General features: G+C 40.7%; 1 protein-coding gene across 14 annotated transcripts in view; it reads left to right on the top strand.

The window, feature by feature from the left end:
• Positions 1 to 26,058, top strand: part of CACNA2D1 (calcium voltage-gated channel auxiliary subunit alpha2delta 1) — a 524,460-nt gene that overhangs the window by 439,859 nt on the left and 58,543 nt on the right. For all 14 annotated transcript variants that reach the window (XM_070069807.1, XM_070069805.1, XM_070069803.1 and 11 more), the window contains 2 exon segments: positions 4,979 to 5,137; positions 11,385 to 11,489. In XM_070069807.1, the coding sequence (XP_069925908.1) occupies positions 4,979 to 5,137; positions 11,385 to 11,489 (264 nt within the window).

The following is a 26,058-nucleotide window of genomic DNA, read 5'->3' as shown; positions in this document are numbered from 1 at the left end:
CCCTTGTAAGCATTTCTACTAACGTCAGATATTATACTATTCATATATTGGACACCTATTTTCTGTAACTTTCAGGGGAATTCACATTGTAGTTTCAAAATGGAGCATGCACAAGAAGGTTATATCAAATTCTCAAAGGGGAAAGTGATGAAACAGGCAGTGGCACTGTTCATTTAGACGTGGGCAAGTTAACTCTTTAACATTCGAATGTATAGAAATCAGTCAATAAGTATATTGGGACTTTCTCATTCATGAGAGATGCCTGAAAGTGGAGCTCAAACTAAAAATGAGACAGGTCTTGCCCTGTAAACTTGTAAACTGTCTTGACACTTTACACCTGCATGCACAATACTTTATGTCTGTGCCGTATACTTTACGTACTGTTTGTCTCCATTCTCTACAGACCTTCTATCACCTCGCTTCTATGTTTGTGTGTGTGTGTGTGTGTGCTTATTTATTTGAAAGTAGAACAACAAAGAGAAAGGGAAAGAGAAGATCTCCTAGCAACTGGTTCACTCCTAAAATGGCCACAGCAGCCAGGGCTTGGGTAGACCAAAGCTAGGAACTCCATCTGACAGGGACCCAAGTACCTGGGGCATCTGCTGCCTTCCCAGGTGCATTCACAGGGAGCTGGTTTAGAAGTGGAGCATCTGGGACTCCACCTGGCACTCCCATATGGATTCCAGCATCACGAGTGATGGCTTAGCCACCCGGCCTATGTAATGTATATGAGTTAGGTGGGCAGAGTTTAGTCCTCAGTTCCCATCTCTGAGATACCCTGTCTTTCCCCTGAGACACTTCCTCCTCTCATCATCCTGTATAGTCCAGTCCCCTGCTTCCCCTCCCATCTCCACGGGAACGTGCCCTTTACTTGGTTTTCTCCTGTACCCCTGCCTACTCCACCTTTAATCCACATGACTTTCAACCAGATTTCCAGGGTGAAGATTTCTGTTCTGCTTTTAAACCTTCCATCAAAACCTCTTTTGAGATTCACACTTGAAATGTCATCTTTTGTTGACATCTCCACTTGTGTATCCTGAATATATTGAAATCTTACCCTCAGCTGAACTCTCTCTTCCCTATTCCTGAATATTCCAGAAACCAGGCATTCCCCAAGTCCTCCAGCCACCCCGGTACCCATGGCAGATGCCTGGCAGTTATTCAAGATACCTACTGTGTTACTCAGTCACATAGTAAGTCCATCTCTGCACCTTATCGGTTCTTTCTCAAAAACATGTCTTGAATCCTCCCTTTTCTGGCCATCCCCACGAATAACAAAGCCACTACCCAGGTGCTTCAGAATGTGTATGAAAAAATGAAATTAAAAGATAAGTTTATCTTGGTGTAAAAAAAAAAACCTTGAAATACATGCACAAATTTTTCATAATATTTATTTTAAAATGATTTATTAGAGAGTATGAGCTAGATCTATCCCATCTGCTGGTTCACTCTCCAAATGTCCACAACAGCCTGGGTGAGGGAAGGGTGAAGCTAGAGCCACAAACTCAATCCAGGTCTGCCATGTGTGTGTCAGGAACTCAACTCTTTGGGCCGTTGCTGCTGCTTCCGGAGTCCACATTAGCAGGAAGCTGGAGTTGGGAGCTGTAGCCAGGTATGAAGATGAGACGCAGGCATCATAGCTGGTTGGTTAAACACTGGGCTAGTGACAGTCCCATAATATGCCATTTTCATGCATTTTTGAATAGTCCTTATATAAACATTTTTAAATTCCATTTCCATGACTTTTTTGAAATATGCTCCTATATATTGTCTCTCTCTTGCTGTCTCTCTCTCCCTCTCTCCCTCCCCTCCCTCTCTCTTTTCTTCCTCTCTCTTTTCTTTTTCCCTATATTCTCTAGTTCAAAATATAAACTTATCCATCTGAGTGGAAATATTGTCTGTGCAAAACCAAATGGTGCTGTAACTTCTGCATCACAATTAAAATCCAGTTTTTTAAAAACTCAACTCAGGTTGGCATTGTAGCACAGTGGATTGAGCCACCGCTTATGGTACTAGCATCCTATATGGGCATCAGTTTGAGTCCTGGCTGTTCTGATTCTGATACAGCTCCCTGCTAATATGCATGGGAAGGAATTGGAGGATAACCCAAGTTCTTGGGTCTCTGCCACTCATGTGAGAGACCCAGATGGAGTTCCTGGCTCCTGGTTTTGGCCTGGCTGAGCTCTGGTCATTGCAGCCATTTCGGGAGTGAACCAGTAAATGAAAGATTCCCCCCCCCTCCCCGCCTCTCTCTCTCGTACTTCAGAAGAATAGCTTGTTTGAAGCCACCGTTACACTTAGACATAGCTAAGACTCCAATGCAGAAACATGGTTGGTTGGAAAGCAAGGCAGAACTGTGTTTTTGACAGAGACACAGTCTACTGGAATCCCCAACACTGCCCTGTTGGTTGAGTGGTTGGAGTCCCGAGGAAACAAAGAAGCCAGACATCCTTCAGCCCGCCTTCGTTGCCTTTCTTATCATCACAGCTTTGGGTGGGGGTGTGGGGGGTGGATGACCCACCTCCCGTGAACATGGTCCAGTGCTGCATCTCCACACACAGCAAGTCGGGAGTGACCAGGGGTGAGTGTGACAGTGCCCTTGACCTTTCAGTCTTCGGCTGCACTTCCTTCCGGTTTAAGTGCCCTTGCGGGCTGGTGTTCCAGCATGGCTGTGCTGGCACAGCGGCGGTTGTGCCCACGCGTCCACAGCTGGACGTCGTAGATCTCAGGTGTGGGTGAATATGGCTGGCTTCCCCAGAGAGCATCTTGTCTTGGCCTTTCCAGAGTCCCTCACAGCCTCAGCCACCAACCATTTCAAATTGTACTGATGCTCAAACAGGCAAGGCAGAAAGGGGGCTAATCCGATGCGCTGCCCACCACCTAGTCCCTTGTCACTCAGTGATTCATACCGCATTCAGTGTATTTTCAACCAGCTTCCTAATGGTCTTCCTCCTCTGAATTTTGCTCACTTTAAATCCATTTCCCACATAGCAGTTAGGGGGGACACTTACAGTTTTAGATTAAATCATCTTGCATTTGGCTTAAAATCTTGAACGACTTTCCAGTCAACAGCAAAAATGCTACTTCCTCGGCATTTCCCATACACCTGGTGTGATTTAGCTCCTCTCTCATGCTCTCTCGCTCTGGGCTCTGTCTCTCAACTCATTTTGTTTTATTTGTCCTCATATGCAATTGAATGGCGCTCTTGATCTCCTTGAAAGACTTCCTCTTCTCCAGCATATACCCACCAGGGCCTTTGCACAGGTCATTTGCCTGGGCTCTTCTTTCTGTGTCTTTCTCTGGGTCATTTCTCTGAACCCACACAGGAAATGCCATTTCTCAGGAGAATTTCCCCAAATGCTCAGCGTGTGAGTTAGAACCTCTCCTCTGAGAGTGTGGTCTGGAGCACAATTTCACATTGCTTTATGTCGAGTGAATCATAGATTGTCATACCATACTGGGAACAATGTGGGGGCAGCTACAGCCACGGGCTGTGCGCCACAGTGCAGCTTTGGACCCTGAGCCTCTGTCTTTCATTAGCCTTGTGACTGGGGACAAGTTATGTGACCTCTCTGTGTCTCAGTGTGCCTGAGGGTAAAATAAGGATAGTGATCATGATTGTTTTACGCAACATTTCAAAGAGGAAATGATGAATGTTTGTAAAGTATGTAGTAAACTCAGCACATAGCAAGAACCATATCAGTATTTACTCCCAAACACACACACCAGGAGGCGCCAGAAAATCCATAAAACGTAGGTATTACCTTCTCATTCAATTTTCCATGAACTTTTTGAAGTCCCCTTGTATGTGGCATATGTGAGTACACCTGTGTATGCATGAATATTTTACTTCATGTATGGAAGCATAAACTTGTCACCTGCCAGATTCTTGGCATACAAAAGGCTGCTACTACATATTCACTTAATAGATTGATGAGTTGTGCAGGGAATCTTAGAATTAAGCTTTGTGATCTTCAGAGAAAAAAAGAATAATGCATTATATTGCTAAGAATATGGATTCACTTGTGATTAACCCATAAAAATCATTGAATTATGTGTTTTTGATCTGAGAGTATCTTCAACATTTTATTTGGCCAGTCCTCTGCAAGTTTTTATCTTTATTATTACTATTCCCATTTTACTGATACGGCAGTCTAGACAAGGAACTTAGACAAATGACAGAGTCCATCCATGGTGAGTTGGTCATACTCATTTTAGTATCCTGAATTGATTCGCAGTACTTCTATTCTTATCTTTTCTGAAATAATCAATGAATTACTTTATAACTTACAGAGTGAATACTCTTTATGGAGTTGGTGAAATTACTCGTTTAGGGGCAGGTGTCTTGGAGTGTAGCTCTCTCCTCCCATAGCCTAGTCACTGGTGGCAAGAACTCAGTGAGCTGTGTGTGCGTGGCTACCTGCATTCTTTGCAGTCTCTGGAGTGATCCTCTGTAAGGTCGAACAAAGGTTGCTTTTCCGTGTTAGCACCCAAGGAAAGACTCAGCCATCAAAATGTCTAAACATCTCTCCTTGTCATTCAGTATACTATTTTTTCCAACCAGTCTTTCTTGAGGAGAGGCAATGAAAATGTTCAACTTCTTCCTGAATCCTGGGCAGGCCTCTCATATTATTTCTGGATTCTAAATCTATTTCATTGCTTTTGGATTTTTGTCTGCATGCTCATCGCATTTAAGAACTGGAAGGCAGGCACCTTATGTAACTCACATCTTGAGTTTATGAAGAAGGAAACCAGACTTTAAGAATGCAAGGGACAGGCTCAGATACTGGATGGGTTAGAGACATAGGAGAAGGTTACCACTTGGTCTTCCATGCACCTTTTTTATCCATCTGCTCACTTGTCTTAAAAGAGAAGGCAATGCAGTGGGATTGAAAAGTATAAAGCACAATCAATGAAAACGTGCTGGCTGATTTTCATGTTCACTTACATATCTTCTTTTTTTTTTAATCTCTTGCAGTTTAACAGCAATGCTCAGGATGTAAGCTGCTTTCAGCACCTTGTCCAAGCAAATGTAAGAAATAAGAAAGTGTTGAAAGATGCAGTGAATAATATCACAGCAAAAGGAATCACAGATTATAAGAAGGGCTTTAGTTTTGCTTTTGAGCAGCTGCTTAATGTAAGTATCAGTTCTGTGCTTTTTTTTTTTTTTGGTTCATTATTGAATTATAGTATCTGAATTTCAATATCCCGGTAGATACTACTGTCTAGGACTGTTTTTAATTTCCTTAGGAAAAAAGAAAAAGGTTTGTCTAGGAAGTAGATGTCTTTCTTGAAATTTTTAAATTTAAATTTTTAAAATTTTAAATCCAAAATTCAAATGTTATACAGAATGTAAATTTTCTTTCAGATCTTTTATTTCCTTAATTTTTGAAAACTGTCTTAAAATTGTGCATCAGCTAATCATTTGATTTCAAATGAGCCCCAGAGAGTTAGTTGACCTATATAGAATGTCATTGCTTTTTCTTATCTCAGTTACTACAATATTTATATTGTAATATTTCTGGAAACTTGTGCTGTCAGTCACCAGTTAGTTTCTGGAAATATTTGAGAATTAAACTTCCAGTTTGGGTCTTTATATACAGAAAGGTCCAAATGGTAAATATAATTTGTTAAAGATTCATTTACTTATTTGAGAGGCAGTTACAAACAGAGAGGGAGAGACAAAGAGAGAGATCTTATACTGGTTCACTCCCCAGATAGCTGCAACTGCTGGAGCTAGGCCTATCCAAAGCCAGGAGCTTCTTCTGGGTCTCTCACATGGGTGCAGGGGCCCAAGCATTTGGACCGTCTTCCACTGCTTTTCCAGGCCATTGGCACAGAGCTGCATCAGGAGAGGAGCAGCCAGTACATGAACCAGCTTTAATGTGGTTTGCTGACTCTGCAGGCAAAGGCATAATGCCTACTATGCCGTAGCGCCAGCCTGCATGTGGTAGGTATTAAGGTGAACAGGAAGACAAGTCCCCAGAGTGGAAATTCCTTCCTGGTGAGGATGGCCCTGAACCACCTGTCAGAATCTGAACTTAAGACCATCAGACACTGGGCTGCACTGCACCCAGGTATAGCATGTTGCTGACACTGTGGCCAGTGTTTCCAAATGGTCGTGTCCTCCATTTTATTGTGAACTCCTTCAAAGCTCTCAGGAAGGTCCAGAACAACACATGGGCACCTCATCCACAGCGCCCTAGCAAATGCCCACGCGGGCCATACAGTGTGTGCTAGAACAGCCCTGGAGAGGGGCTCCACCTGCCCAGGGAAGGTAGGAGAAGTGTGGCCATTTGCTTAAAATGAAATTTTTAGGGGCCAGCTCTGTGGCTTAGTCTGTAAACCTGCCTCCTGAAGTGCCGGCATCCCATACAGGTGCCGGTTCAAGTCCTGGCAATCCAGTTTTCTGCTATGGCCTGGGAAAGCAGTAGATGGCCTTGCATCCACGTGGGAGACCTGGAAGAAGCTACAGGCTCCTGGCTTTGGCCATTTTGGGCAACGAACCAGCAGATGGAAGATCTTTCTCTCTCTCTCTCTCTGCCTCTACTTTTACCTCTTCCTCTGCCTCTCTGTAACTCTGCCTTTCAAATAAATAAATAAATCTTTAAAAAAAAAAGAAAAGAAAATGAGGTTTTTGAAGAAATAGCAGAGGAGAGAGGAAAGATCCTTGAAAAGAACAGAGTGGATGAAGCATGGACGTAGGAGACAGCCCGATGCATTTATAGCATGGTGGGTGGTTCAGCAGGTGTGGGATATAAGCAGTGTTGTGGGGGGCCGTGGGTCGTGATGTAAATGGAAAGGCCACACGGTGTCAGTCTGGAAAATGCTCAGGAGCAAACTGATAATCCGTAGTGTGAGAATGACGCTGCTAAGTGAGGAAGCCATGACGGAGGCCCCGTGTGGGGACCGAAGTGGAAAGATGCTAAGGAGGGCAACAGGGGTAGCTGATTGGATGGTGTGGGCAGGGGCTTAGGTTGCCCCAAGTCCTTTGAACTGGACTAGTAGCTGGATGGGGACATAGGGACCCAGAGAGAGGGAACACGGGATAGGAACCAGCTGAAGCTCCAGTACGTTGGGTGAGGCTGCGATACGTGGGTTGGGATCTGAGATCCTGCTGTTTCATACACACCATTCAGTAAACAAGTAAGGAGGCCGAACAGCAGAGACATGCAGTGTTGCCGTCTTCCAGGGCAGCCATCTGTGGTGAAATAAGTATATTTTTTAAAAATGTATCTTCGTTAATAAAAATTGGAAGCTCAAAACTGTGAGATCAGGCTATTTGATTAAGGTATATGTATTCTCTAGTAAAGGCATAGAAATTATTTTTTGTAAAAAGGGAATAAAAGTTCTTTTTTTCTCGAGTCCGTAATGGAGTTTTTCTACCTGTTGGCACTGTAATTCTTCTTCTCGGCGTGGTTGGTTTGCCTGACCACATTCCCTCCTGCCCAGTTCAAGTTGTGAAATGATCACGAGCCCCAGTCCTATTTCTGAGGCAGCCTCACTGCAGAGGCCATGCTAACTCCCAGGTCCGTTACTGGCTGTTGATCAAATACGACTTAACTCCTGTCTGCCTCTCCTGCCACTTCTCCACAGTTGTCAGCGATGCCAGTTGTGTATGTCTCATGGGTTCTACTTTCTTTCTTTTTTTTTTTTTTTTTTTTTTTTTTTTTTTGACAGGCAGAGTGGACAGGGAGAGAGAGAGACAGAAAGAAAGGAGAAAGGTCTTCCTTTGCAGTTGGTTCACCCTCCAATGGCCGCCGCGGCCGGCGCGCTGCAGCCAGCGCACCACGCTGATCCGATGGCAGGAGCCAGGAGCCAGGTGCTTTTCCTGGTCTCCCATGGGGTGCAGGGCCCAAGCACTTGGGCCATCCTCCACTGCACTCCCTGGCCACAGCAGAGAGCTGGCCTGGAAGAGGGGCAACCGGGACAGAATCCGGCGCCCCAACCAGGACTAGAACCGGTGTGCCGTCGCCGCTAGGCGGAGGATTAGCCTAGTGAGCTGCGGCGCCGGCCTGTGTTCTACTTTCTACATCTGCCCTATAGATGGAAATTTTCCACTGAAATAATTCCCCGCAATGCTGTGGGCTCATCTTACTCAACCCTGAAGCATTTTGTGCTAGTTCTTTTACTATAACACACTACGGGGTCTGCTCCTCCTTTGTCCTTGCAAAGTTTGTCTTTAAGATCAGTGGCACAAATGAAAAATAGAATTATCATTTAGCCCCACAACAAGTTTCATTTAATTATTTTTTAGCATTGATTTATATTTGAAAAACAGTGACAGAGAGAGAGAGAGATTTTGATCTGCTACTTCACTCCCCAAATACCCACAATACCTAGGGCTAGACCAGACTGAAGTCAGAAACCAGGGACCCCATCTGGCTCCTCCACACAGGTGACAGGGGCTATGTACTTGAGCCATTGTCTTCTGCCTCCCAAAAATACCCATTAGTAGGAAGCTGGGTCAGAACTGGAGGCTGGTCTCAATCCCAGGCACTCTGATTTCAGATGCAGGCATCCTCACTCCCAGCCTAACCTCCCACACTATAATGCCTGCCCCTCCCAGGAAAGAATGAATGGAGATATGAGTCTTAGAAGATGTTCATCCTTACATCAAAGTAGTTGGGTTTGATTCTCAGCTCCAGTGCATCACCAGCTCCCCACCAAGACAGACCCTGGGAGACAATGGTACCGGCTAAGTAACTGGGCTCCTGCTAGCCACAAGGGAGACCTAGACTGAGTTTCCAGCTCCTGGCTTCAGCTGGGGCTGTTGGAGGCATATGAGGAATGAACCAGTGAATGGAAGCTTGCTCAGTCTTTCAAATAAATAAATACATTTTTAAAATACCATATATCAACCTACTTCTTATAATTTTATTAAGCTAAGTTCTTTTTAAAAAACTATTTTATTTATTTGAAAAGAAGAGTTATGGATAGAGAAGAAGAGAAAGAGAGAAGGTATGAATGATCTTCCATCCATTGGTTCACTCTGCAAATAGCTGCAATGGCTAGGGTTGGGCCAGGCTGAAGCCAGGAGCCAGGAGCTTCTTCCACATGGGTGCAGGGGCCCAAGCACTTGAGCCATCTTCCACTGCTTTCCCAGGCACATTAGCAGTGAACTGAATAGGAGCTGGAGCGGCCAGGACTCTAACTGGCACCCATATAGGATGCCAGTGCTGCAGGCAGTGGCTTAACGTGTAGTACCACAATGCCAACCCCTACATTAGGTTCTTTTAATTGATTAAAAGCCAGTTAGGTTAATTGTTTGTGACTGCATGATTCTTTGGACAATTGCAAGTAAAACTTGTTGTGATATGTTTTGCTGCACCTTGAGATCTGAGAAGGCTACTCAGTGAGAATCATGACGAAAGCAAAATAATTTTTAGCTTTTCCCATACTCTAGTTTTCTGTATCCTAACATCTATCTCTCCTGGGTAAACTTACTATCATTTTATTTACACAAGTATACAGATGATCAGCAAGACCTAGTATGTTAGCTTATGTGGATGTTTGCATTCCATAATTATAATACCTCATATATATAATTCCATAATTATAATATTTCAAAAAATAAAACCATGTCCTATGATAAAATCTTTCTCATTGTTATAAAACAGGCCTTTAGGTACATATTGATTTATTGGCTTGTCAGTGCAGACTAATCATAGAATTGATTCTAGTTAGGGGATTCCAGGTATCCTTTACAAAAGTATTTTGATGATAAATATGTAACTTTTTGTATAATCAAATTTTCAGACTGGCTATTCCAAATTTAAGAATGGTGCTTGAATGTGCCAAGGTGTATTAATCAATACTTGTGTTTTCACAACGCTTCATTGAAAGCTTTTACTGCCAGTGTTCTAACAACCTAGTCAATAAGGCGTGAGCTAATATGAATTATAGAATCTTTTCATCAATAGGGTAAAATGTTATCTTCATTATTTTTTACAACAGAAAATGGGATTTATGTTCTTTGAAGAAAAAGATAAAGTGTGGACTTTCAATGAGTGTTCACTAAAGGAGAATTCATGTGCTTTAAAAATATTAGCCATTTTAACACCAAGACTGTGCTGTCCCACGTGATAGCCACAATCCCATGGGAGTGCCAAGCCCTTGACATGTGGTTGTGCAGAATCAGAATGTTTGCAAATATTAAAATACACACAGAAGTTTGAAGGCGTCGAAGGAAAAATCATGTATAACATCATAACAATTTTTAAGTTGATTTCATGTTGAATTGATAACATTTTGGATGACTGCTAAGTGAAATTTATGGTTAGGAATAATTTGTTATTACTCCCCCTAAGGGGACTATGAGGAAATTTAAAATTACATTTTAGGCTCACACTCTTTGTCTTTTGGACAGCACTGAGCGAGAGAGTTGACATTTGCAAAGTAGCTGAGCATTCAGAACTCAGTGATTTTTTATTTTTTATTCTCAACATTTCAGCAAACACATTTTTTGCAGCCAAAGAAAGGCTAAGATCATTGTTTCAGACCTCACAGAAGTCCTGTGTTGTAAATTAATTGTTCATTTGCATGGCCTTCCGTGCTAATCCACCGATCTCTCACGTCCAAGTCTTTGGGAGCCCTTGAGGTTTAGGAGGATTAATTGCTGGAGCTGAGCCTTTCAGGATGCGAAGGCGAGAGGTTAGGAGGATATTCTGGGAACAGGCTTCAGCAATGGCCAAAGAATGGAAAGCCTCGTGTGTTAGGGAGTCCCTAAGGGGCTGTCATTGTGGAAACAGAAAGCAAATAAATAGAATGAACACGAAGGGAACAAATGTTTAGAAATAAATTGAAAATATATATGAAAGGGTATGTACATTTTTAATTTGTATTGTTTCTTTGGGGTATAAAATCGCAGGCACATGCAGTTGGCATCATAACCATTGATTCGTTTAAAACCCATGTATTAATGAGTCACTGAGAGATGATTATGTGTGAGGCAGGGAGACAGCTTGGAAGGAAAAGATGAAACATCCTGCCCCTGTGGAGTCTATACTGCACTGGGGGAGCCAGCAGTGAAGGAAGAAAATATGGACTGGATCTAAGGAGACCGAAACGCTGTGTTGACGATTACAGTCTGGAGGGAGAGTGTGATGTAAAAGCTATTTGTAGGAGAGGTCTCACTGATGGAGTGACATGGGATCAAAGACCCCAAGGAAGTGAGCTGTGAGGGGAGGCCCTTGAAGCGGGGCGGGGGTGGGGTGGGGTGGGGTGGGGGCTGCGCTAACAACAGGTTCTTAGAATGAACTTATTTAACTGGCAGTTCTACTCGTTTCTCGCAAGCTGCTCATGCTCTTTGCATATTGCTTTATAGACACTGTCAGTGATTATGGATGATATGATAGTACTGATTATTATTATTCCTTTAACAGTATAATGTATCCAGAGCCAACTGCAATAAGATTATCATGTTGTTCACGGACGGAGGAGAAGAGAGAGCCCAGGAGATATTTGCCAAATACAATAAAGACAAGAAAGTGAGTGAAATTTTTGTGTTTCAATTCTAATATTCATCTAGGTGGTTTGTAACAGATAATGGGTAGTGGTGGTGAGGGGATAATTTTTGATCAAAAACACTAGTGCCCCAGTTATAAAGTCTTGTGAAACATGGATTATACACCAATAGCTGAAGTAGAAAGTAAATAGGATTTTTTATGGAATTTACAGAATCACAAAATATTTGGACCTGTAAGTCCTATTGGATTCTTACACAGAGAATCAGATTTAAGGAATATTTTTTTAAAAGAATGAAATCAGAAGACAATGAAAAAATAGGAACAATTTCAGTTTCTCCAAGATAAACATATTACATAATGTAACTATTAAAGATTGTGATAATACTCAGATTTCCTAAGTTTTCAGAAAAGTCTCTATGTATTATTTTGTAGATTTACCAAAAAAAAGAGTTTATAACAGGAAAAACTACATGCTTACTTGAAAACTGATTCAAGAAAAGACTGAAACCAAATCCTTTTATACTGTGTTAAGAGTGCTGTTGCAACAAGCCATGGAGATTATGAGAACAGGGTTTTAGAGTGGGAATGAGTTTGTTTTAATGCTTATTTTACTGCCGGGAAAAGGATGCTTGGGGAGGGATCCCTGAGAACCTGTTGTCACTGTGGAGTATATCAGCTTTGATCAAACTCAGGCTGTTTTCTTTTTTTCTTTTAAGGGTCTTATCACCAGCTTATTCAACTTTCTTACCAACTCTTCACATTGTTCCCAACCTGTTCTATTAAAATACCAAGGCTCCATTTATAACATATAACAATAAATTTAAACTATTGCTTGTTATTTCAAAAATTTTGCCTAAAATTATGCATCTGTTCCCAAGAAAACCTCTATGGGATAAACTGCTCATTCTCTTAGTTTTGATTGGACTGTACCACTTAGAAAGATGTGTTCCATCATTAGTTCTGATGGGTTGTTTTGTGTTTGAGGAACACGCATGGGTTGATTATCTGTGTTATAAAGAGAGAAAAACATGAATTAATAAAGTTGGTTTGGCAGACAAAATACTATTCATATTGGGATACAGAGTTGACAAAAGGTTTGAAACACTTTAAAACACTCAGGTTCATTTAGTCTGTATGTATTTGAAAATGATCAAGTAATTGAAACATGTACATATCAATATATGACTTCAAGTTAACTGCAAATCTTTTTCCTTGTTAATATACTGCTTGTGCTATATCATACAGTTTAAAGCACGTCTTAGTTATTTTTTTTCTTTTGTTGTAACATTTGGTGATTTTATTTATTTAAAATATTTTTAATTTATATAAAGGGAACAAATTTCATGTATTTCATATGTTTAATTTTAAGAGCATAAATGGTGATACTTCCCACTCTACCCCCCCCACCTCCCTTACTCCCATCCGCCCTCCTCCTCCTTTTCTTATTGTTACTTTATAATCACAAGCTTAACCCTCCACTAAATAAAGAATTCAATGAGTAGTAAGTAGAAAACCACTGTTCCTTGAAAGTGTTAGACAAGGACGATAAACAATAATGAAATCTCAAAATGTCAACTTCATTCATATGCTGTAACATTTGAATAACAGACCGAGCTGTTGGTAAATTGTCAGTACTTTTCAAGTGATAGTTTGATTCTATGAATGTTTCTACCGAAGAAATCATCAGACTGAAAAGCAGTGTGAAAGTACAGGTGCGCGATTGTAAGAATGTACACATTTCACCTTGTTGAGTAACTCCATCTCATCATTGAAAATCCAAGGAAACCCTCACACCTGGGGAACATTCCAGCATATCGTTCCTGCTGCGGGCTTGTTCACGTGCTGGGCCTCAGGTCCCACAACTCACCGTGCAGAGCCCTGCATGTCCCTCACTCTGCACTATACTCATGGGGTCTCCCTAGACACAAGGTGCAATAATACTGGACCTGTGTCTTGTTTGTGGAATTTTTTTTTTTTTTTGACAGGCAGAGTGGACAGTGAGAGAGAGAGACAGAGAGAAAGGTCTTCCTTTGCCATTGGTTCACCCTCCAATGGCCGCCGCGGACGACGTGCTGCGGCCGGCGCACCGCGCTGATCCGATGGCAGGAGCCAAGTACTTATCCTGGTCTCCCATGGGGTGCAGGGCCCAAGCACCTGGGCCATCCTCCACTGCCTTCCCGGGCCACAGCAGAGAGCTGGCCTGGAAGAGGGGCAACCGGGACAGAATCCGGCGCCCCGACCAGGACTAGAACCTGGTGTGCCGGCGCCGCAGGCAGAGGATTAGCCTAGTGAGCCACGGCGCCGGCCGTTGTTTGTGGAATTTAAGCTCCAGCTGAAAGCACACATTCAATTATAAAATAAATTAAGTACTTTTAACAAAAGTTGGAAATGTGAGTCTTATTACAGGACAGATTCATAATTATCAATAGGCCAAGGGGAAAGGAATATTCTTTATTCAAGTAGTCTAATAATTTTTTTTTTGACAGGCAGAGTGGACAGTGGGAGAGAGAGACAGGGAGAAAGGTCTTTCTTTGCCATTGGTTCACCCTCCAATGGCCGCCTCAGCTGGCGCGCTGCAGCCGGCGCACCGCGCTGATCCGAAACCAGGAGCCAGGTACTTATCCTGGTCTCCCATGGGGTGCAGGGCCCAAGTACTTGGGCCATCCTCCACTGCACTCCCTGGCCACAGCAGAGAGCTGGCCTGGAAGAGGGGCAACCGGGACAGAATCCGGCTCCCTGACCGGGACTAGAACCCTGTGTGCCAGCGCCGCTAGGTGGAGGATTAGCCTAGTGAGCCACGGCGCCGGCCAATAGTCTAATAATTTTAACACTGCCATGTTATCTCTTCAGGAAAGAAGAGCTAACAATGAAATAATGGTAGGAAACTTCGATTCTCCACTTTCAGTATTTGATAGAATATCCAGAGAGAACATCTGTCAGGAAAGACAGAACTTAGAAAGCAGCTCTAAGTTCTGGAACTAGCAGACAAACGCAGAGCCTTCCACCCCTCAGAAGCAGAAGGCATTCTTCTCAGGTGTGGAGCAGTGTTCTGCAGGGTGGATCACATATCAGTTCACAAAACAAGCATTAACAAGTTCAAGAAGATGTACATCGTATCAAGTATCTTTAATGACCACAGTGGAATGAAACTATAAATTAGTAGCAGAATGAAATTGCCTCTGAAGATGCTATTATCTTAAGGATAGAAAACTCTAGGAGTGGATATTGGGCACAGCAGTTAAGATGTTGCTTGGGACCCCCGCATCCCTTATCAGAATGCCTGTTCTTGAGTTCTGACTCCACTTCCGATTCCAGCTTCCTGCTGATGCACACCATGGGAAGCAACAGGTAGTGGCTGAAGTACTTGGTTGCCTGCCACTTGTCAGTTCCTGGTTCCTGGCTTCAAAATGGACCAGCCCCAACCATGGGAGCTTTTGTGGAATAGACTAATGGATAGAAGAGCTTTGTCTTTTCTATCGCTCTCTCTGTCTCTGTCTGTCTCTGTCTGTCTGTCTCTCTCTCTCTCTGTGTATATCTCTCTCTGTCATGTATCTAATAAAGGATTGATAGATATAAAATACATAGGAACTTAAATAACTCAATAGCACAGAAAACCCCATAAAATTAATAACCCCATTAAAAAAATAGACCAGTGATTGTCTACTCATTTATCCTAAGAAGATGTACAAATGGCCAGAGATATTTTTTTAAAAATACTTCAGCATTACTGATCATCAGGGAAATGCAAATCAAAGCCACAGTGAGATATTACCTCAACATGTCAACATGGCTCTTATGAAAGAAACTAAAGACAAGGGTTTAGGAAGGATATGGAGAAATTTTCACCTTGGTACACTGCTCCAGGGAAGTCAAAATGGCACGGCTGATATTTTAAACAATATGGAGGCTCCTGAAAGAATTAAATCTAGAGCTACCATAGAATCCAGCAATTTTACCTCAGAGTATTAATCCAGTAAAGAACAGAAATCAGGATCTTGAAGAGCAGTCCCCTGTTTATTCTGGGCCACTTTGAAGAGTGCTGCAAATGGGAACAACCTAACTGTCCATTGAAATTTGAATAAGTAAAGAAAGTGCAATATGAACACATACAGTGAAATACTAGTCAGCCTTGAAAAGAAGTAAGTTCAAGGTTATACAACAACATGGATGAAACTTGAAGACACTAAGTGAAATAAGCGATCACAGAAAGAAAGAACAGAAATAAGTTTCCCACTTACACGAGGTATCTAAAATAGTCAAATTCATAGAATCAAAGAGTGAATTGGTAGCTTCCAGGTGCTGAGGAGGCGGAAATGGAAATTTACTCATCCGTGGAAATCAGATTTCAGTGAAGTGCAGTGAATGTGCTCCAGAAATCTGCTCTGGAACCTTGTTCTAGTCAGTCATGATAGATTCTGCTCTGAAAATGTGTCGAGGATAAATCTCATGTTCACCATTCTTACTACAATAAAATACAAATTTTAAAAGACATTAAAATTGCAAACTGTAAAGGAAAATTTAGTGAGCTCTTCAAAAAGATCTGCAGATGTCTATGAATCCACTTTCTGCCCAAGCCTCTTGCTGGGTTTACTGAATGCGTCGTTTATATTCATTTTTCATTCAGACAAATCACAACTCCTTTAGAGCAACCCAGGTCAGTACGATGCCGGTGCATCCTGAGAGCTGATGAATGAGACTGCAGATAAGTGGCACCGTGGAACAAGACCCCAAAGACCTGAGACACGGGATGTTTTGTGGAATGCCCTCCTCTTGGGAATTAATCTACCTGATTACAGATAGGTTCAGCTTTACAACTGAATCCATGTTAATCTTCTCACACAGCTGTTCCAAATTAAAATATGTCCACATTCTAATCTTTACCTGCAGCGGTGCCATTCCTTAGAGCTCACCCATGGGTATAAGACCTCCTTAAAAATGGTGCCAAAACGAAAATGTGCTCTAACAGAGCCCAAACAAATGAATAAAGGAAAGTGAAACCAGACGCAGAGTTGAAAGATAATCTCCAGGACCAGCAACATGAAAATATTGAATTTTCTGTAGAATAGCCGGAGGAGCGCTTAGCAATGCACATTTGAAATTACTCAGTCAACTAAAAATTAGTTTTCTGTTTCTTAGTTTAATTCTCAGAATTAATATAAAAATATGTATATACATTCTAAATTAATAAAATAAAAATTTCAAAATAACTAGTAAGTTGAATGAGAATAGTGTTCAAAAAGCATATGATAGATGAGGAATAATTTTCAAAATAATGTGTAGCTAAAGGTGTAATTCCTTGATGAGAAATGCATTATTTTTTAAATGAACTTTCTTTTAAAGATTTATTTATTTATTTGAAATCGGAGTTACAGAAGCAGAGAGAGAGAAAGTCTTCTTTTTGCTGGTTTACTCCCCAAATGGCCACAATGGCTGGAGCTGGGCCGATCTGAAGCCAAGAGCCAGGAGCTTCCTCCAGGTCTCCCATGCGGGTGCAGCAGCCCAAGGAATTGGGCCATCTACTGATGCTTTCCCAGGCCATAGCAGAGAGATGGATCAGAAGTAAAGCAGCCGAGACTGGAACCAGCGCCCGTATAGGATGTCGGCACTGCAGGTGGTGGCTTCACCCACTACGCCACAGCACCAGTCCCGCATTATTTCTAATGCATTTATTTTTAAAGATTTGACTTCTTTGTACCAGATCCAAAGGAGAGAGAAATAATCTATAACCAAATCAGAAATGGCTGAATATGCATATGTATCTTATATAAGTTGTCAGTTTTTCACTATATGGTAGGTAAAGGTAAAATAATTCATTGCATTCTCTACTGTGTCTCTGCCTGGCTGCTCCATTCGGCCTGAGTGAAGCCTTTGGAGGAAGTGATTAAATATAATGAATGATATTTAACTTGTAAAATATTGAAATCCTACTTAACAAATGCACTGCTTCTAAAAGCTTTCATTTCAGATACTTTGTCAGTTTCAACACTTCCATTTTTTTCAGTATCAGAAAGGGCTATGCTTTTGTTCATAAAAACCAAATATATTATTAATGCTGAAGTTGTTGTGGAGATGAAAACAATAGAAATCATCCATCTAAAAGGCATATTGTCTGTACATGTGTGTTTGACAGTATGGATTTGCATTCATTCTCTTAGAATGAAGTGAATGCTGACAATTCATTCCCTAAGCTAAGGAAAATCTAAACAGATGCATTTCTCCAGTTTTTCAGGAATATTACTTTCATACATGTTAAACTCTCCTTAATTTAATGTCTATAGAGTAATGAAAAGTGAGGGGTAAGCAATGTGCGTAGTGCAACATTTATACCTGAAATGATTTCTAGGTGCACTTGTGCCACCCAGAATTGGTATTTCCCATTGTTTGTGGAAAAGGTACCATGTTCTGCTTTTTCTGTGGCTGCCTTAAATGTAAGGAACTCTGCTTCTCTAGTGTGTCTTCCCAGAGAAGTCTTCCCCACATACTCTCTCTAGAGTGATCCCTGTTCTCCAGACAGTCCTTCTCATTCTCATTTCAACACCTTGTTTCTTCTTAGTTTCTTTCCCTTGGATAAACCTTTTTGATTATTTTCATGACTTAGTCACATTTTAATTTGAACGTCTATATCAATTCCAAGCCCCGTGATACAGGGATTGTTTGAGTTTGTAAATGCCCATGAATCCTTAGGTTCAAGGATGTACAGCAGTTTCTCAGTGTTTATGGATATCATGACCATGCCAAGAAATACGTAGGAAATATGCTCCCAACGTAAACTGCAAGGAGTACGTTATAAAGAAATTTAATATTCAAAATCAACATAATACTCAATAAAATATTCAATATAATTCCATATAAATGCCAAAGAATTCAATAGCTTTGTTTTTCTTTTGAAATGAAGTCACTAAAAAGAGCAGTTTTCCCTTCTAATTAGAATACGGAATAAAGCTTTGTTGATGCTCCACTCTTGCCTACACCATCTAGAAGGACGGAGTGAAGTCTCCATACCAGACCACTGTACGGATGGCATCTTTTCTTTTGCTCTCATCCATCCAACACATGCATCTTCTTAAGTGTTCTCCTTAGCAGTGTCAGTGAAGTATGCGGTGCTACTCAAGGAGGACATCTGAAGTACCCACCGTGTGCCTTCACTTCTGACTTCTCAGCTGATCATACTCCTTACAAGGTGCCTAGAAATACAGTGTTCTCATGGCTTATCCATCGCTCATCAAGGACCAAAGCCTCCTCCCCCCCCCAACCCATATCTGTGGAGATGTGTTCCAAGAACCCCGGTGGATACCTGAAACCACAGACAGTACCAAGCCCTATGTATATTACATTTATTTCCTCTGTAACATATCTGTGATGAAGTCTACTTTAAAAATTAGGCACAGCAAGAGATTAATCATCGATAGGGTAATTAATAACATATTTTCCACCAGAGTATAATAAAATGATGTGAATGGATCTCAAAAGAGGGCAAATATTAATTATTAATAGTTTTGGGGGCTAGCGCTCTGGCATGGTAGGTTAAGCCTCTGCCTGCAACGCTGGTTCATGTCCAGTTGCTCCTCTTCTGATCCAGCTCCCTGCTAGTACACCTGGGAAAGCAGTGGAAGATGGCCCAAGGGCTAGGGCCCCTGCACCCATGTGGGAGACCTTGGAGAAGCTCCTGGCTTCTGGCTTCAGATTGGCCCAGCTCCTGCCTTTGCAGCCATTTGGAAAATGAACCAGCAGATGAAGACTTTTCTCTGTCTCTCCCTCTCTCTGTCTGTAACTCTACCTCTCAAATGAATAAAACCTTAAAAAATATTAGTAGTTCTCTGTGACAGTTGATCACAGATAAGTGCAACCACAGAAAGTGAAGCCCTGAGGGGAGGGACTACTGTGCTACTATGTGGACAGAAGGAAACGGAACGTAAAACCACTCCCCTGTAATCTGATAATGTGAGGCACTTCATAAGGATCACTACTAAATTAGAAACACCACTGTCATCTCGTGCTTTCCACCCAGACCTAAGACATGGAAAGGAAATAACATCAGCTTCATCACTTAAGATCCTGCTCCCCAACTTCTGTGACTGCTGCATTTTGTTTTCCTTCTTAAACAGCTGTTTTGTGAGCAAAGGCAACAAATAATTGATGACATCCTGCCTCAGTCAGACCCTGCAAAATTTCATGTGTTCTGTAAGAACCCATTGGCATTATTGAAATCGGACATGACCCTTTAAAATTTACACAAAAATGTGTCCCCTTAAAATTTCCCAGAAGTGCTACCTGGAGTGCCACATGTGCTACCGGAATTTGGGGTGTCATACTATTTCACCATATGCTTATTAATAAATCCCCAATATTAATAAGCCCAAGAGGATTCTTGCCTAATATTTAGAGAATTCTAAATACCAGCGCACAGATAAACGAGGCAGCACGGTACATTTTAAGCCTTTATTTAGTGAGAAAGAGGCGTAGAAGAGTGAGAGCTTTATTAAGAGAGAGGGGTAAATCTAGGTTCATACCGAGCACCAGGAACCAGCCACATGGAAGAGAATCTAGGCCAGGAGGCGCAGGGCTACAGCAAGCCCCCTCCTGGCAAGAGGCCAGGGAAGAAGAGAAGGGTGGGACACACTATGTCCCAGGCTTTTAACCCACTTCCAAAGGGGAGTGGTTAATTAACCTGATTGGCTGGTGGGCACCCAGGTGTGACCAGTTAGAGGGATGAGCTCACACGGGGGTGTGGCGAAGGTATCAGGTAGGGCTTAAGGTCACACAGGGGTGTGGTGAAGGCGTGGTTTTTCAGCTCACAAACCTAATCAATTTTAACCTGTTTGCCTGCCTACTTCATTATGATAATATTGAACCTTTTTTCATTACAGCTTTTAGCTGAAGATCATAAAGTGAGCTCAATTTGCTCCTCTAGAATGGCTTTATTTGGAGTTATTTTCAATTCTTTGTGAGCCAAGAAAGGCTATTAGTGGACCACCAGTGGAAAATGCTAACTCATGAAATGGTGGTATTAATTATCATTATCATCTTTTCTACCATGGCTAATACTTGTTGAACTGATAATTTCCCATATAAAAGTGCTTTACATTTATTAGTTCATTTATACCTGAAGTAATAGTAAAAATTATTATCACCATCAACCCCCAGTTTGGAAATTAGAAATCCTAAACTGGAAAACAACAATTCATTGAAACTCTGAAAGCTACCAGGTGGCAGAAACAGGAATTTCAATAACCCTCCATGGAGTGCCCCTCACTGGTTGTCCCTTTCTTCCTCCTAGTTGCTATCTTAATTATCATTTGCCTTCCTGGAACATTCCTTCAAGTCCTCTGGCCAGAGTTTTCACCAAAGGCTCTTGCTCCTCAGAGCCTGAACAGCCCAAGATGGATTTTTCAAAATTTTGCCAGTTGCAACTATCTTTCAGACTCTTGGACTTTATATAGAATAATAGAATAACCGTGAAAGCTGGGTTTGCAGACTTTTGTTTGTATTGCATAATATTGTAAACTAAAGGTGAGGTCTACTCACGTGCTCCAGATTCGGGTGTATTTGTGAATTCTGGTAACCACTGTAGATTTTTACCCTAAAATATTCAGCCCAATCTAGTATTTTCATAGGCACGATGCCAAAAATTTTAGTACACAAAGTAGATTAATAAAACCCATCTCTGACATAATTTTTCTGACATGTTTCGATAGCTGAAGTTTTTATTTTTATTTTATTGGCTTCCTTTCTTCATAGACTCATTTCCATTATACTTTGGAGATTTGCCTATTATAAATTAAACTTGAACTCTGGGTAACTGATAAGTGTTGAGGTGACAGTTTCCAGTAACCAGATTCTGCTGGGAAACCAGAAGTTCTTATGGCTTTTTAAAATAGGTTGACCTTGTGTCTTTAGAAGATTCTTAATTGAAGACAAGTATTTGAATTTTCAACAAACAAAACAAAATAGAAAACAGATTAGCAAAAGTCAGAAATGTGGGATTTAAGTTTTAAATCTGTGTTCTATTATAGGCAACAAAGCAGTAATAACGTTTTAAGTAACCAAATTTGCTGATAATTAAGCAGTTTCTTGAATCAAGTAGGTTAGGCATGTTGTATCAAGCAAAGTTATTGGAATTATAAAACTCTGCTCAGGGAAAAATTAGTTTTTGAAACAAATGAAGTTAAAGCTATGTAAGTTTACAACGAATAATAAAGACCAATTTTTAACTTACAGATTTAATCTTACTGAATATGCTCTTCAGATTACTACTGCATTTATGCTTATAGAACTAAGCATGCCTCAAGAATAACAAGAATTCTTTTATTTCTCTTAGTGTAACACAGTACATAAATGGTATAAGTCTATTAAGAATATTTTATGCTACCTAAAAATTTTGTTCAGGAACAGTTATTATGTCTACATAATATTTAAAGGATAGAAGTTTACCATGCCATATAAACAGAATGAAATAACCCAAATTACAAAATAAGAGATAGCTGCTGGGCCAGTTTTGGCTCTGTTCTTCCCACGTTACAAGGAACTGACCCATGCGCTGGATGACCCCAAATCTTGTCTTACTGCAGTCCCTCAGGCACGGAGTAGAGACCACTCACGAGACTTCACTTCTGTCATTTAATAAGCAAGCATGTATTTCGATTGTGTGTAAGTCACTACAATAGATGCCACGTTGGACAGTCTTGGAACTGTTTTAACCTAATCCAATGTTTCTTCAGCGCCAGCCACCCATGTTCTTTCTGTCAAAGACCTGCACTCCAGCATTCTGAAAAACATTTGTCAAAGCTGATTTTGAGTGTGTATCTCGTGTGTTCCTATGCTGCAAACCTCATAGAAGCAAACGTTTTCACAGCAGAGCCCACCGGAAAGTCACACACCCTAACTGAGAAACATGTAGCTAGCTTTCTAGGAACTAGAACAGAAAATTTCCACTGTGTCTCTGTTCCATGAATCTAATGGTATGATTATAAATGCACTGTGCCACACAAGTGGAGAATTCCCCCCATGGAAGTTAACTTTGCCTGTATGTAGTCTTGGCCTGATCTGAGGAATTTGCTTAATTAAGACTTTAGATGAAATATTTAGCTTGTCTGATTACATATTAAATATCTGTAGCTATTTTTTTTTATAAAATATTAATTTGAATGACAGAGTGGCAGAGAGAGAGAGGGAAAAGATCTTCTATCTGCTCGTTCACTCCCCAAATACCCACAAGAGCCAGGGCTGGACCAGGTGCAAGCCAGGAGACTGCAATCCATCCAGATCTCCTCCATGGGTGGCAGAGACTCAAGTACTTGGAGCCATCATCCACTGCCTCCCAGTGTATGCATTAGCAGGAAGCTGGATCAGACGTGGAGGTGTGAACCAAGTACTTTTTTTAAAAAGAATTATTTTATTTATTTGAAAGAGTTACAGAGAGAGGTAGAGACAGAAAGAGAGGTCCTCCATCTGTTGGTTCACTCCCCAGATGGCCACAACGGCCAGAGCTGAACTGATCCGAAGCCAGGAGCCAGGAGCCTCTTCCAGGTCTTCCATGTGGGTGCAGGGGCCCAAGGACTTGGGCCATCTTCTACTGCTATCCAGGCCATAGCAGAGAGCTGGATTAAGAGGAGCAGCCGTGACTAGAACCGGCACCCAAATGGGATGCTGGCGCTTCAGGCCAGGGCTTTAACCTGCTGCGCCACAGTGCCGACCCCAGTGAACCAAGTACTTTGATATGGAATGTAGGCATCTCAAATGATGTTTTAACCTGCTGCACCACAATACCTGACACTGGAGCTATCTTATATAGTTTAAATTGTTTTAATTTTATATAAAATCCTACAAACACACTGGTAAGAAATGAATACTTCAAATACATATTTATGAGAACTTAATGTACCTTATGTTTTAAATTGGATGCATTTTAAGGAGTCACTTTATTTTTCCATGTTTTTCAAAACTAAGAACTGTACATTTACAGAAGTGGAAAACAGGGGGATCAGCAATTCTGGACGTTGGCATCTGGAATTTTAGAGTTAGTTCATTGACTGTTCCACAGGGTGGCAGTAACACAGTGTGGAACAGGAGGGATGACAATGCCTGCAGTTCCAAGTAGAAAGTTAGTGTACAGTAAGACTCTTTTAAATTTCACCTATTCATTATATACCTGTACTATACAATGTGTAATGCAGATGTTTATGAAATCAATTCAGTTAAAATTCTTCTTATATGATTAACTAAAGTGTGTTTAAAGACTAATAGTAAGACATAAGACAGTGGCCCAATTTATGAAAAGTAGGTTGCATTTGTACTTCTTGAGATTTCATTAATCCCTAAGAAAAAAATTTCAGAAAAATCATGCCTTTAAAGTGGCTGCCGTCAGGCCAATTAAAATTGAGAAAAGAGGTATCAAATATACATTGATAATACAGGAGTGATTCAGTCAGATAACGCAGTTTGTGTTAAATCACCAAAAACATATGTGAGAAAAAAAAAGAAGCAAGAAATAAAAGATTAGCATATTTTTAAGCATTATAATTAACTGTGACAGAATGTACACTTGCAAACTCAACCCTCATCCTAAATAGCTTGACTTTGACAGCCTCCCAGAGCTAGCAAACACATGGTAGTGAAACTTTTGTAGTAAAAGATACAGCAACAAGCTTGCCTTACTGTTTTTCTTTTTTGCTAAATTAAAGTGTGTATTTGGACTATCAGTCAAAATAGTCACGTGGTTGGATTCTAAAGTGCAGCTGCTGTGTTGTTAAAAATGCTTGCCTCCCACAGATGTAGGTCTAATAACTCATTTAGTCTTCTTCATTTATGTTTTTACTGAAAAGTATTTCATGGAAAATATTTTAATAGAACACTGCTGTGATACCAGGAGCCATTACACAGAGCTGTGCTTTCATGTGAAAAATGAGGCCTGTATTCTAATGTTCATCATGAAAGATCCACCAGATTTTTTTTTCCTTGCCCTGAGTTCATGAGATGATTGTGCAAGGTATGACAGTAAAATTGAATTATTAGTTAGGGTGGCCAACCCGCTTATAAAAATATATCCATTTCAGAGTAAGGTCAATTATGTAAGCACAACAACACTACATCAAAATATTCAGACTGCTCCCCAAGTTGACTCAATTGAAAAGTTAGATGAAGAAATTGCATTGTTTTTCTTTCCACTTTTGTTATTGATATTAAGGGAAAAAATTCCATGGTTTTCATATATACAGTTTTAAGAACATACTGATACTTCCCACACTCCCCTCGCTCCCACCTTCAATTCTCCTTCTTTTCTTATTTTTCTTTTAGTTTTTGCAATGACATACTTTCAATTTACTTTATAATCACAAGCTTACCCTCCACTAAATAAAGTGTTCCACAAGTAGTAAATGGAAAAACCACCCTTCCTCAGGAGTGTAGACAAGGGCAATAAGCAGAACTCTCAGGATGAGCATTCCCAGAGAAAGACAGGGAGAGATCAAGGAGGCCAAAGGGAGAGAACCAACCTCTCCTGTTAACTTGGAATCAGTCATTTAATACGTAGAATTCGAGAGCATGGACACCCAGATGGCAAACCTGGATGACTTAATGAGTGACACAGCAACAATCAGGACGTGTTTTGAGGGCAGGAATTAGAATGTGATTTGTGTGGTTAAAACTGGCTAAAGAACAGAGAACACACACGTAATCTCTTTTGAGATTGTGCTCCAGAATCATGTGTAAAAGGTTAAAAAAAAACCAAAACAGGTAGAATGATTGGAAAAGGTCAGTTCAAATACTCAGTAGGCAAGAATTAGGGAAAAGCTGTAAACCTTGTTCTTGGATTTGGAACTCATAGAAAATTGATATTTTGGATAACTATGTTGAACTTGGGATTTGCTTTAGTATGATTACTAAATTAGTAAAAGATTAACATACATTAAATTGCCCTTTGGTTTTTTTTTTTTTTTTGGTATCAGTGAATTTATCTTTTCTATACTCAAACAATTATTTGAATTCAATGGTTCTTAATAAATATTTAAATAATTATGATTTTAAAATGATCTCAGTTGAATTTTAAACTATTCACAGACTTGAAAGCATGTTAGAAACAGTAATTTTGAGTCTCTAAAAAACCCTAAGAGCTAAAAATACCTTTTTATATATCCCAGCCATCTTTTCCAGAGAATAAGTCATACACAAACACAATCATTTGTGTATACCCTAAATATTTTCATGGTGTGAGGGTAGCAAAGCAGTCACTAATTTTAGTTGATTCTAGCAACTTTCTGTATACATTTTCATCATCACATACCCTGTGGAGTAGGGAAATATTTTTTGCAGGGACCAAATGTGTGTAATATGTTTTGATGAGATGAGACAGGTAAGGTTGAGTTAGACCTGAAAGATGGCATTTTCTACTAATGAAACTTTAGCCAGGGGATAAAGTGCAGAGCACCCATGTGCTAATTTAATTTGGCAGTTGTAGTCTGTGTTTACAATAGATCATGTGGTTTCTCTCTGGTACCTTCCTGAAGTCTCCACTGGCCTCAATTTCTCTTGTCACATTAATCAACCAAAAAGCTTGCTTTTAATTGTCTTCACTTTGACTGTTTTGTTTTGACAT

The sequence above is a fragment of the Oryctolagus cuniculus genome, chromosome 3, assembly GCF_964237555.1.
Source record: "Oryctolagus cuniculus chromosome 3, mOryCun1.1, whole genome shotgun sequence".
NCBI lineage: Eukaryota > Metazoa > Chordata > Mammalia > Lagomorpha > Leporidae > Oryctolagus > Oryctolagus cuniculus.
The sequence above is the reverse complement of the archived record's forward strand: the minus strand, read 5'-3'. Positions and strand labels throughout refer to the sequence as shown.